Here is a 13,881-nt window from a genome sequence, read left to right as displayed (position 1 = left end):
TATTACCTACGACAGCTGGGCAGCAAATGAGCAAGAACCCTCCTTGCTACTTCAGGGAAGATAAAGGGCATTAATTCCTATTAGCTAAAGAAGACTCACACACAGTACTCCAGCTGAAGATGATAATAGCAACAGCATCACAGATGGACACAAAGGTAATTTTGGCTTTGAACATAATTGCCGCATATCTTCATACTGAACTACCTTTTAAAAAGTCAGTGCCAGTGATAGGTGAATAATGCTTATTCATACTTAACGCGGCTTTAAATTGTATTAAAATATTTCCTCTTTGAGTCCAGTGATTTCTCACCACTTACTAAAAAAATGCTTTCCAGGTTATTAAAAAAATTGGCGAACTTTTTCTACTTAGAAATTAGTCACAAAGGCTGGGCGTGGTGGCTCATGCCTGTAATCCCAGCACTTTGGGAGGCTGAGGTGGGCGGATAACGAGGTGAGAAGATCAAGACCATCCTGGCCAACACGGTAAAACCCCATCTCCAGTAAAAATACAAAAAATTAGCCGGGCGTGGTGGTGGGTGCCTGTAGTCCCCGCTACTCAGGAGGCTGAGGCAGGAGAATGGCATGAACCCGGGAAGCGGAGCTTGCAGTGAGCCAAGATCGCGCCACTGTACTCCAGCCTGGGCGACAGAGCGAGACTCTGTCTCAAAATAAATAAATAAATAAGTCACAAAAGTTTTTGCAGAGAAGATTTTAAAAAGTAAAGAAGATAAAGAAAAGAACTGTGGTAACAAATGAAGGTAAGGCAATTCTTTAATAGAAGAAAATTCCAATAAAATTCCTTCAGTAGAATAATTCCCTTGCATAGAAACTATTTAGGACTTAATTTTCCCATTATATTTCTCTCCTTTGAGAAACTGCCAGTGATTTCAAACACAATGATTAAGAACTCAATTGACTGAAGCCAAAAATCACATGAATAAAATAAAAATCAAACTTAAAATATAAACGATCAAAGGGAAGAACAATGGGAAAGAGATGCTTAACCATAATCTGCAAGTATAATTAAGTTGGAATTATTTGGTCAAATATATTTACAAATGTGACAGAGAAAATGATCAATACAATTTCAAGAAATATATAAAGGTTTAAATGTTTCAGAAACACAATTTTTAAAGTTACTTTAAACTATAAAACATTCAACAGACTTATAAAATCTCCCATTATTAAATAAATGGTCATATATTTCTTCTTAAAAATAAAACCAAGTTTTGGGATTATGATCAGTGTTTATGTCTGTGTATAAGTTCAAATCACTAACTTGCATGGTATATTAGCTTAAATAATTTTCTATAAAAAAAGAAATATATGACAAATGGTATCTGTGCAAGCCATATGAAAGGTCAATTTAGAAAAGTTTTTTAAAAACACTATCATAATGTTTACCTCATAGTGTTTGGATTAAAGTCTATAGTGTTTCTAATAGTAATAATTTTTATAAAGTTATCTTTAATGGTCCACAAAGTAGATTTCATCTGTTTCTATGCTAAGCTCTTTCCTGCAATTAATATGTGAAAGTGGTTCCCAGAAAGGGTAAAAATTGTGTATGTAACCACAAATTAATAAATACTAGAAAAGTTGACCCTCTCTGTGGATTATTTTAGAACAATGAATAAAGCTTTTGGTGGGGAATCTGCACATATTTTATTTTAAATGACAACCAAAAACACCCTAAAGCAGACCAGCTTGTTTCTTTGAAGAGATAATGTGGCTTGCTTTTGCTGGCTTTGTTAAGGAAAAGCATCCACACTTTTTGATTTAGTGACTAGGATAACTATTACCAGGACATGATGGGTTTGTGATGTGAGCAAATGGTAACCTGAAATGTCCATGGACCCAGGGATTTTTATCCTCCCACAGTTAGTTACTGCTGCTTATAATATCCACTGCAGGGTTAAACAATCCTATGTGGCATTTGCTTACCATTTGTATTTTTAAAACTGTTTTGAAAATTGTCATTATATAGCAGGAAATTAAATCCATGACTTTGCAAGTCAAAAAATGCAAAGGCTAGGCCAGGAGCGGTGGCTCACATCTGTAATCCCAGCACTTTGGGACGCCAAGGCAGGCGGATCACCTGAGGTCGGGAGTTCAAGACCAGCCTGACCAACATGGAGAAACCCCCGTCTCTACTAAAAAAATACAAAATTAGCCGGGCGTGGTGGCACATGCCCGTAATCCCAGCTACTCATGAGGCTGAAGTGGGAGAATTGCTTGAACCCAGGAGACGGAGGTTGCGGTGAGCTGAGATCGCACCATTGCACTCCAGCCTGGGCACCAAGAGCGAAACTCTGTCTCAATCAATCAATCAATCAATCAATCTGGGGTTTTCGCATGAAGAAATACCTGTGTCCAGGGGCCTTCCTCTTCTTGTATCCCTTAGCTCTCGAATAGACCCCACAACCGGAGGCTCTTGAGAGTTTGTGGGCCCCTCCCACTGTCTGGGCAATTCACACATGCATGCTTTCTTTACACTTCCAGGGAATCTCACCTGATTCTTTGGGGCTACAATGTGCCACACACAAGTGACTCCTGCAGGGTAATCCCGGTCTGGCCAGTTGGGGGTTTTAAAAGAGCCGGAAGGTCTGTCAAGGCGTCCTCCACAATACTGATCCCCTTCAAGTATTAAACAAGGAAAAAAGCCCACAAGTTTATGTAGGTTACAGCAATACAATCATGTGAAGATTAGGAATGTGGGATCTTTAGTGAGAGTACAGTAAATAAAGGCAATGGCAGAAGCACTTACATTTTCTCTTAAAAATATGGTTACATATATAACCCCCCAACACACAAATCCGTTACCTGACATAGCATATCAACACAAGAGAGGGGAGAAGTGGACTCAGGGCCTCTTTTCTTTTCTTTTTTTTTTCTTAGACAAGGAAGACAAAACATTTGAATTTGCACTCATTCAGAAAGCTTGTAGGCTCAAATAATCATAGAGATGTGAGGGTTCCTCAAGGCACTGGTATTTAGTAAATACCCAGGGACAAAATTTGAATTAGTTGATATAGACAGCTCTCATTACTAGAAAACTTTATATAACATGTAAATTATATATAAATATAAATTTTTTTAATAAGTTTTAAGAATAAATTTGGTTTGTAAAAATAATACATTTATAAATTTTCAGCAGTACAGGAAGGCATAAGGAAGAAAGTAAAAATCTACCCCCAAATCTCTAGTTTCAGCCACCAAAAACTAATCACATTTAATAGGTGACAAATAACATTTCAGGCATCTGTTCTCATAGGTTGCACATGTACCTATAGGTTGGCAGAAATAATGTAAGAATTATTTTAATATGAAGTTCTAAATTTAATTTTACTTGAATGTAAATAACAAAAACTGAACTGAAACTAAAATAATTATAATTTAATGGAATATTTCTTTGACACAGAGTATAATCATTCTTAAACTTCTAAATTTAAGAAAATGTATTATAAAAATGGAGGTTGGAATAATTTCTAAATCTCCATTTAATGAAAAATTTCAAGTATATACAAAGTAAGTAGAATAATATAACATCCTCCTACATATCCATTACCCAGTTATAATAATTGTTATCATTATATTATTCTATCTATATTGTTACCCACTCCCCACCACCAGCTTCATTGTTTTTATTATTATTTTATAGGTTTTTGGGAGATAAATTCACATACTCTGAAATGCACAAATCTTAGCTGTACAAATTTGAAAAATGGATATACCTGTGTAAACCACACTCCTATGATGATACAGAATCCATTTCCCACTAAATTTGTGCATCCTTCCCCATCCTGCCAGTTCTCTATACTACTTTTCTGAAAAACTTCCCCGTAGATGAGTTTCATTTTTTTTTTAATTATTATACTTTAAGTTCTAGGGTACATGTGCACAACGTGCAGGTTACATATGTATATATGTGCCATGTTGGTGTACTGCACCCATTAACTCATCATTTACATTAGGTATATCTCCTAATGCTATCCTTCCCCCCTCCCCCCCACAATAGGACCCGGGGTGTGATGTTCCCCTTCCTGTGTCCAAGTGATCTCATTGTTCAATTCCCACCTATGAGTGAGAACATGCGGTATTTGGTTTTCTGTTCTTGCAATAGTTTGCTGAGAATGATGGTTTCCCGCTGCATCAGATGAGTTTAATTTTACAGCTCCATGTAAATGTGTTCACCCATTCTCCTGCTCATGGGTTGTTTCTAGTCTGGACTATTGTGAATGAAGCTGCTATGAACAGTTTTGTACACATTTTTTGTATGTGTATCTTCATTTCTCTTATATAAATACCCAGGACTGCAACTGCTGGGCCAAGAGTAGATGTAAATATTTAATTTCATGAAAAACTACTGTAACTTTTCTCCAAGTGGCTGTATCATTTTACACCTCTCTGAGTAGGAACACTTTGGTTGCTTTACATCCTTGCTACCACTTGATGTTGTCAGTTTTTTTTAGCCAACATGGTGGGTAAGTAATGGCATCTCACTGTAATTTTAATTTGCATTTCCCTGATGACTAATGAGAGATACTGAGTAGTTTTGCATGCACTTATTGGCCATTCATATCTTCCTTTGTGAAGTGTCCAAGTTTTGCCAATTTTTATACTTACTAGAATCTGTATCTTTTTATCATAGAGTTGTATGAGTTCTTTGTATATTCTGAACACAAGTTCTTCACCAGATATTTCTGTGAATATTTTCTCCCATTCCGTAGGTTGCCTATTCGTATTTGTAACCATGTCTTTTTATGAACATTAGTTTTAATTTTAATGAAGTTTCATATTTTTCCTTTTACTTTCAACCAACTTGGTTTTTGTATTTCAAGTGCTTTCTTATAGACAACACAAAGCTGGGTCCGACTTTTCAACACATTCTAACAATAACTGTCTTCTAATCAGAGTATTTAGTAATTTACATTTAATATATTTATTGATCTTCTTGGATTTAATGTGCGATTTACTATTTTTTTCTATTTGTTTTACCTTTCTTTTATTCCATCTATTTTTCCTTCCAGCCTTCTTTGGGTTAGTTGGATAATTTTAGTATTCTATTTTAATCTTTTCGCTTTTAGTGATAACTCCTGCATTTTTAATGGGTTCTGTAGGGATTATAATATGAATGTTTAACTTATCAAAATTTACTCAGTTAATATTATACTTCTCCATGTGTTGCAACAGTGTAATTACATTTATGTGTCCATTCTTTGGTTGTCAAACATATCATATCACACACTATATATTCCACACCACAGTGCTAAGGTTTTTTTGTCTTGAACAGATACACGTAAAGAAATTAAGAGAAGAAAAAACATATGCCCTTTTATATTTACTATTTCCAATGACCTTCATTCCTTCTGTTACTTTCATTTTACCCTACAAGGTCATTTCCCTCAACCTAAGGAATTCTCTTCAATATTTCTACCAGTGCAAGTACAAAAATGTCTTTCAGAGATTTGTAGTGTTAATCTGAAAATGTCTTTATTTTACTTACATTCTTGAAGGCTGGCTATAGAATAGTGGTTGACAATTTTATTCCAGCACTTTAAAAATACTATGACAGGCCAGGGGCAGTGGCTCACACCTGTAATCCTAACACTTTGGGAGGCCGAGGTGGGCAGATCACCTGAGGTCAGGAGTTCGAAACCAGCCTGGCCAACATGGTGAAACCCCGTCTCTAACAAAAATAGAAAAATTAGCCAGCCGTGGTGGCACATGCCTGTAATCCCAGCTGCTTGAGAGACTGCAGCACAAGAATCACTTGAACCTGGGAGGTGGAGGTTGCAGTGAGCTGAGATCACACCACTGTACTCTATCCTGGGCAACAATAGTGAAACTCAGTCTCAAAAAAAAAGCAAAAGACACTATGACACTGCCTTCTGGCTTCCAATGTTTCTGATGAAATGGAAGCCATCATTCTTATCACTGTTCTTCTGTATGTAATTTAGTTTCATCTGATTGATTTCAAGATTTTCTCTTTTGTCTTTAAGTTTCTGTAATTTAATTATAATGTGCATAGGTGCATAGGTGGTGCTTTATTTTTATTTGTCCTGTGGAGTGTGTTGACGCTCTTGACTCTGTTTTTTTTATTTTATTTATTTATTTTTTAGACGGATTCTTGCTCTGTTGCCTGGGCTGGAGTGCAGTGGCGCAGTCTTGGCTCCCTGCAACCTCTGCCTCCCGGGTTCAAGCGATTCTCCTGCCTCGGCCTCCCAAGTAGCTGGGATTACAGGAGCACGCGACCATGCCTGGCTATTTTTTTAGTATTTTTTAGCAGAGACGGGGTTTCACCATGTTGGCCAGGCTGGTCTTGAACTCCTGATCTCAGGTGTTCTGCCTGCCTTGGCTTCCCAAAGTGCTGGGATTACAGACATGAGCCACCGTGCCCAGCCCCTCGTGACTCTGTAAGTTGATGTTCTCCACTGTATTTGAGCAGAGTCAAGTCATTATATCTTTAATTTTTTTTTACTTTATTATCACTTTCTTCTTCTGGGACAAAAATTACAGATGTTAGACCACTTGATATTGTCTCACTGGTTTCTCGAGCTCTTTTTCTTCAATCTTTTTCCTTTTTCTTTAGATTGAGTGATTTGTATTTAAGTTCACTGATTCTTTTTTTCTGCCATCTCCAATCTACTTGTGAGCACAACAGGTACATTTTAAAATTTCAGATCCTGTTTCCTTTATCTCTAGAATTACTTCTTTTTTTTTTTTTTTTTTTTGAGACAGAGTCTTGCTCTGCCACCCAGGCTGGAGTGCAGTGGCCGGATCTCAGCTCACTGCAAGCTCCGCCTCCCGGGTTCACGCCATTCTCCTGTCTCAGCCTCCCGAGTAGCTGGGACTACAGGCGCCTGCCTCGTCGCCCGGCTAGTTTTTTGTATTTTTTAGTAGAGACGGGGTTTCACCGTATTAGCCAGGATGGTCTCGATCTCCTGACCTCGTGATCCGCCCGTCTCGGCCTCCCAAAGTGCTGGGATTACAGGCTTGAGCCACTGCGCCCGGCCGAATTACTTCATTTTTTAATAGTTCCTGTTTCTCTTCTGAGGTTCTCAATTTATTTATTATGCACATATTTCCCTTTATAAATCCTGAAACAAACTTGTAATCGCAGCTTTAAAGTACTTGTTTGCTAACTGCAACATCTGAGTTACCCTGGGATCAGCTCTTATTGACTGCGTTTGTCCTTGAATAGGGACACACGTTTCCTGTTTCATTACATAACTATAGACTGGACATTATGCATGATACATTATACTCTAGATTCTGTTGTGTTCTGATAAAAATGATTTTGTTTTAGCAGGCATTTAACTTGGCTAGACTCAAACTTAAAATCTGTTTCCCTGGCAGCAGGCAGCAGCTGTAATCTCTCTTCAGTTCTTTCATTTTTCAGCTGATGCTTTTGTGCCAGGCCAACTGGGCTCTCCTCCACACATGTAGAGTTTAGCTGTCAAAGATTTCAGTCGATTTTATATGAATATTTTGCGCCTCAATTCTGTAGCACCCTGCCTGGATTTCTTCCCCAACATTCTGGCTACTCTTTCAGCCCCAGATTCTGTCCTCTGACCTTTCAAGAAAAATGCGGCACTACAGTCCAATCCAAAAGCAGATTATGGACTGCTCTCTGGCTGAAAACATACAAATATTGCCCACTGCAGTGATCTTTCAAAAGTAGAGATTTCTACCCTTAGGAGACATGTACTAACATGAAAATATCCTAAGACCTAGCGTTAAGTAAAAAGAAAAGGCTGTAAAATAATATGAATGTATGTCTCCATATAAATAAGCATATGTGTATGTGTATATATATATATATACATATTTGTTGTTGAGACAGGGTCTCACTCTGCCAACCAGGCTGCAGCACAGTGGCACGATCACGGCTCACTGCAGCTGTGACGTCCCTGGGCTCAGGTGATTCTCCTACCTCAGCCTCCCGAGTAGCTGGGACAACAGGTGTGTGCTACCACACCCAGATAATTTTTGTATTTTTTGTAGAGATGAGGTTTCACCATTTTGCCCAGGCTGGTCTTGAACTCCTGAGCCCAAGAGACCCATCTGCCCTTGGTCCCCCAGTGTTGGGATTACAGACGTGAGTCACCACACCTGGCCTCCACTTTTATTTTTTAAAAGCTATTGTATAAGCACTGAAATAAAAGTAAGCACACATAGAAAGGTATGGGAACCACTGGCCATGGCTGTTTCTGGAGAAGGGACTATGGAGTGGTGTAGGGGTGTGTTTGTATATTTGCATGTGTGCTTATGTATGCAAGCTCCACATTTTTACTCTATGAATTTCTATATTTGATTTTTTACAAGAATGCATGTGGACTTAAAAGGCTGATTTCTTTTTTTATTGGTCTTGTCATGGTTTGATGGCATTCACTAGCTCTTTGAGAACTACTCTTAAGCTTTAAAGGAGTAAATAAATATCAAGTGCCAAGAACAGTGAACCAACATTACTGTTGTTATTGCCATTATGTGGAAACAGTACCTCTTTCGTTTGGTTCAGCAGCGGAGAACATGGCCATGAAGCCATTGCCAGCAGTGTTGGCGTCAGAAATCATCTGCACCATCATCTTGTTGCTACTGGACACAAGGGCTCCAGGCCGGAAAGTGCCACAGAAGCGGCCAATGCGCTGGCCATTGGCGTGGCCATTGTACACATCCACAAAGTCATAGCGGCACAGGTTGTCACTCTCAAGGTCTATGAATCGGAAATTAAGAACGACTACTTTTCCTTCGGGAACCTGCCAAGAAAAGGGCCAATTAGAAAACTGTCATGAAAACAATGTCTGAGGCTTTGACATCTAGTCACTTACTTCAGTGTGTAGATTAAAGTATAATATCCAAGATAACGCTTTTTCCTCTCTCACATCTGAACCAACCCAAGGGAAGTTTTCTAGCATATTGCATTCCTAAAAAATTTAAGTACTTATTTTCTTTTGACAAATTCCACAATTCTCCAGGATTCACAATCTTATTCCTTAAGAACTTACCTCAACAAAGTTGCAAAATATTAGATCAGTCTTATTAATGGATGAGTCATTGCATAGAAAGAATACCAGTCCTGACTGGACCTTAGCATATATCTGCATATTCTAAAACACCATGGCACTTAGAGATATTGCTTAGCAAAGAAACATTTTAAAATATCATTTCTTACAAATAATACAGTAGAACACACTCAGTGTCTGTGTATAGAATGTTTCTATGAAGTTCAAAATAAAGAATTTATTTGGCAATTGTGTAGTTAATTTACAGGTAATTCACTTTGGGTCCTGAAACATCCAGATGAACTAACTATACTGAATAAACGAACTGAGTAATTGCTGAATCATCTCTTCTGAATGTCACTGAGTTTTGTGTTCACTTGTTTTCCAGGTGAAGACTTTATATGTCAGGAAGCCTTGAAACACAAGGCACTAATGAAGAAAAAGATAAGCTTTCATTTTCTCATATTTTATTCATCATAATTTCCCCATAAAATTCTTAATGATGGTTCCTTCCTTATTCCCTGAGTAGGTAGAAAAAAATGGCTAAAAAAGCATTTGGTAGGATTCTCAGATTACAAAAGCCCCATTTCTTTCCCGGTTCACACCACCTGTTAATATTTTCATTCAAGTTGTTCAGTCATAAAGTCTTGATCATAATTGTTTTACTCCTTTAATCAGATGAGGTCTCCACTTAATAGTGGAGAATTCCATTCTGTAAAAACTTACATATAACAAAACTCAGTGATTAAAAAAACCAAACTGAAAAATCCAAACACACACAATCAAAAGTGGTTGGTTTATATTCATCTTAATTAACTATTTCAGACTCAAGGGTCAATAGATGCTTTGACATCAATGCGGCTTCCCCATGTTGGTAAGTACAGTGCCATACATTTTATTTTCCTACGGTAAGATTAAGTGTTTTCAGTGCTATTTAATTTTTGTGTCAAACACATCTACACACCTCATGGTAGACACTGTAATGGCGTAGTCCCCAAAAGGGATATGTTTGGCTTTGCCATGGTTGCATTCTAATTCCTAGAAGCTTATCTCAGTGGTGTGAATATCAGAGTTCCAAAGAACGTACAACAGCTTAAGAAGCTAATAGCATAAAGAACAATTTAAATTTTAAACACTATCACCAAGATATCTCTTGTAGAACTTCCTGTCTTTTGCTTTATTGTTTTGTGTACAACCTCTATTTGTACAATGATCAGAAAGTTATCAAAATATGATGCCACATCTGTAATCTTAAATATAAGCAGGCTCTCTATGAATCACTGAAAAAGTCCTAGCCATGAAAAGAATCTCAAACTAATTTGTTTTTTTCTTGCATGCACAGTGACTATTTGTGTAAATGTATAGGGGGTTAAGTAACTCAAAGCTATGAAACTTGGTGAAGTCACCCCCAGAGTGAATGTGGATAGAAAAAAAGGAAGAGGTCTAAGTATAGAGGCCTGGAACACTCCAATGTCATCAACTCTGTGAAGAGGTCAAACCACAATAGAGACTGAGTCAGCAAGTAGAAGGCAACCAAAGTGTGTGGCGTCTGGAAGCCAGGCGAAGAGAGTACGTCAAGGAGGAATGAATGGGCAACTGAGTTAAGCACTGCTGCTGAGAAAGACCAGCAGATTGAGCAACACAGAAGTTTATCAACCAGAAGTCACTGGTAACGCTGACAAAGCTGTTTTGGTGGCACCATGGGGAGACAACTGTGTAAGAGAAGAATCATGAGAAAATGGGGTGAGAGGAAATGGTGACAATAAATATAGACAAGCTTTTGAAGGAGTTTTGCTATAAAGATGAACAGAGTAATATGGGGATAGCTGGAAGGGGATATGGGGTCTAGGCAGGGTTTTTGCAATGGGTGCTTCCTAAGGCATGTTTGCATGCTGATGGGAAGGATTCTGTAGAGAGGGCAAAACTGATGAAGCAAAAGAGAGGGAGGATTGCTTAAGAGATGTCCTTGAGCAGGCAAAGAGGGATCTGATCTATAGAAGGAACAGCTGTGGAGTTGGTCTTAATAGGACAGTTTTGCCCAGTGAGAGGAGGGAAGGCAGATGTAGGTAGGTCAGTAAATGAGGTGGTGAAAGCATATAGAATTTTTTTTCTGGATTGCTTTCTTAGTGAAATAGAAAATAAGGTCACCAGCAGCAAATGTGGAAGAGAGAGGAGCTACTGGGAATCTGATAACAGAAGAGAAAGTGAGGAAATGGATTAAGGAAATGCAGCAGGAGTACCAGGACTGCTGGGGGCCCACTTCAAGTAAATGAATTAAAATTAAGACCTCTCTGCAAGGTGGAGGTATTAGTTTTTGTTTGTTCGTGGTCTTCTTCCCCAGCCACATTCAGCTCCATGGGCGGAGGTACAGGGCAGGTGGAGAGTTCGATATAAGCAGTAGGAGAGAGTGGTGAGCTTTGCCAAGTGAGGATATGGCGGGAGAGAGGGACAAGGGAGTTGAAGACATAGGCAAGAGAGTGACCCTAATGACGTGTCATGCAATCCAAACTGGGTTAGGATGGAAATCAGGACCCAGTGGGGTGAGGACAGTAACAACCAAGACTGTGGTGGAGTAAGGACAAAATAAGGAGGTGGGAGGCTGAGGAATTATGGAGGATACGTTCTTTGGCAGAGAGGACGTTAAAGACCTGAGAAGATCACCCATATAGATACTGAAATTATAGTGGCTTAGGACAAGGAAGAGTGCTGAAGACAGTGACAGTGAACCAGGAGTTAAAATTTGCAGGAAGTGAGGAAGACTGTCCTGGAGGCTTTAGACGATTTCAACGAGGAGAGGAACAGGGAGATATAATCATGTTTCATTGGTAGGTTCTTAGTCCTCTGACACTATTTAGACAATTCTGTCGACTTTCTCCTGTAGACAGGTGTTGAAATTAACTACAGGACTTGGATGCTCATTCTCAATAAAATAAATTATTTGTTCCGAAAAGTTTTGTACCTGTTCCCATGGCAATGAAAATTTGAGAATGAGACACAGATATTACATCAATGCAATTTTGAACACACACTGACCCGAACAACCCCGGCAAAGTTTCTTTTGAAAGAAGGATGCAGAGGTAATCTGTCTCCTATAACCAGAGACAAATGTCATCTTGCACTGAAGGCCAGAGAGAAATTCTACTGCAAATGAGATGCATACTGCTGTGAGCCTTTTCAGTATAACACAACATCTGTTCTTCATTTTTATATGAGTGATCAAGATTGTCTGATGCCCTCTGAAGCAAGCTTTGATAAGAGCTCCTGATTGTCATTCTAAAGGACTTTAGAAAGAATATTCTCTGAAGATGGCCTTTCCACTTGGAGAATCTACAGTTCGTATCCTTGAATTTTCTTTGTTAAGAATAGCAAAAAAAAAAAACAAAAAAAAACAAAAAAAAAACCAGAAAGATACACAGAATAATGTAACACCTGGATACCAAACACGAAATTGACTTTTGTTAACATTTTGTTAATATATTTTTAAAGTCTCCTTTAATGAAGTAAATAAAACATTTCAGATAAAAGTAAGATTTCCTTTGTCTTCATCCCAGGCCCCATTTCCTCCTCCTTCCTCAGAAGCAACCACTGTTACAAATTTAGTGGGTTTCCTTCCATGCTGATCAAAATATTTGTGTGTGTGTATTTTTATATATATATGTATGAGTATATATATACACACACACATAAATATGTGTATCTATACACATAAATATTTATGCATACATTATGTATACATGCTTGTAATCTTAATACTTTGGGAGGCCAAGGCAGGAGGATCGCTTGAGTCCAAGAGTTCAAGACCAGTGTGGGCAACGTAGGGACATCGTGTCTCTACCAAAAATTTAAAAATTTAGCTGGATGTGGTGGTGCATGCCTGTAGTCCCAGCTACTTAGGAGGCTGAAGTGTGAGGAGTACTTGAGCCTGGGACATCAAAGCTGCAGTGAGCCATGATCACACCACTGCACTCTAGCCTAGAGGACAGAGAGACCCTGTTTAAAAAAAAAAAAAAAAAAAAGAAAATGGAATAATGTTGTACATATAACTCCACAACCTGGGCATCCTTGAATTTTCTGGCTGAGGAAGAAAAGAAGGAAAAATAAAAATACATAGGACCTTCACAAGCTATTCCTTCCACCTGGAACATGTTCCCACTTCTGCCTTTCTCTCACTCATGCTTAGGGTCTCAGTTTCAAGGTCACTTCCTCCTGGAGACATGCCTAGACACCCCCAAACCCCAAGGTGGGCTCTGTCCAATTAGCAGTGCACCCCTCAGGTCTGTGAGCACAGGAAGGCTCAGCCCACTCACTCACTGTATGTTATAAAGCTCAACCTCGAGAAGGCAAGGATCCTTCCTGCCTTGTTCACTGTTGCATCACCAGGATCTGACATGGCCCCAAGTTGAAGCTTAACATTAAAAATATTTGTTAAATGAATAACCCATTAGGTACTCAATGAATCACTGGCTTCCTTGCACAAATCACAGACAATATACCTACTGCTGGCTCTACCTCTTTCATTCTAATATATCCTACCTTGCCTGGGAGCGGAGCTCCAAAAGGCCACCCTCTTTTCTAAGCCATTCTTTGCAAAAAGAAGATGAATATCTTTTTGGAAACTTTATATTTCAAATCTCCTGTAAATGCTAACACTTAATGCAGAAACTCAATGTGCTTTTTTGGTGGCAATTAGATGAAGCTACTGTTTTGTGAGATTATATTGACTTGGGTATTCATTATCTGCCTGCAGAAAAACAATTTGATGTTTGTGTTTTTTCCTATCAACAGCAAAGTCCTGTGTGGGCCAAAACCTAGAGCTTCCACAGTGACCTCAACTCACCCCACAGCTCCTGGGATGTCCTCACTGTCACAGGCAAACATG

The 13,881-nt window shown here is 38.6% G+C and overlaps 1 protein-coding gene across 1 annotated transcript in view; it reads right to left on the bottom strand.

Annotated features, from left to right (window-relative positions):
* The window catches only part of PCOLCE2 (procollagen C-endopeptidase enhancer 2), a 74,021-nt gene that overhangs the window by 23,649 nt on the left and 36,491 nt on the right, over window positions 1-13,881 (bottom strand). Inside the window, exons 3-4 of the mRNA XM_033212410.1 lie at window positions 8,501-8,756; window positions 2,510-2,634 (exon numbers count right to left, since the gene is read on the bottom strand). Of these exons, the coding sequence (XP_033068301.1) occupies window positions 2,510-2,634; window positions 8,501-8,756 (381 nt within the window). The remainder of the gene's footprint in view (window positions 1-2,509; window positions 2,635-8,500; window positions 8,757-13,881) is intronic.

The sequence above is a fragment of the Trachypithecus francoisi genome, unplaced genomic scaffold (genome assembly GCF_009764315.1).
Source record: "Trachypithecus francoisi isolate TF-2019V2 unplaced genomic scaffold, Tfra_2.0 Lachesis_group0, whole genome shotgun sequence".
NCBI lineage: Eukaryota > Metazoa > Chordata > Mammalia > Primates > Cercopithecidae > Trachypithecus > Trachypithecus francoisi.
The sequence above is the reverse complement of the archived record's forward strand: the minus strand, read 5'-3'. Positions and strand labels throughout refer to the sequence as shown.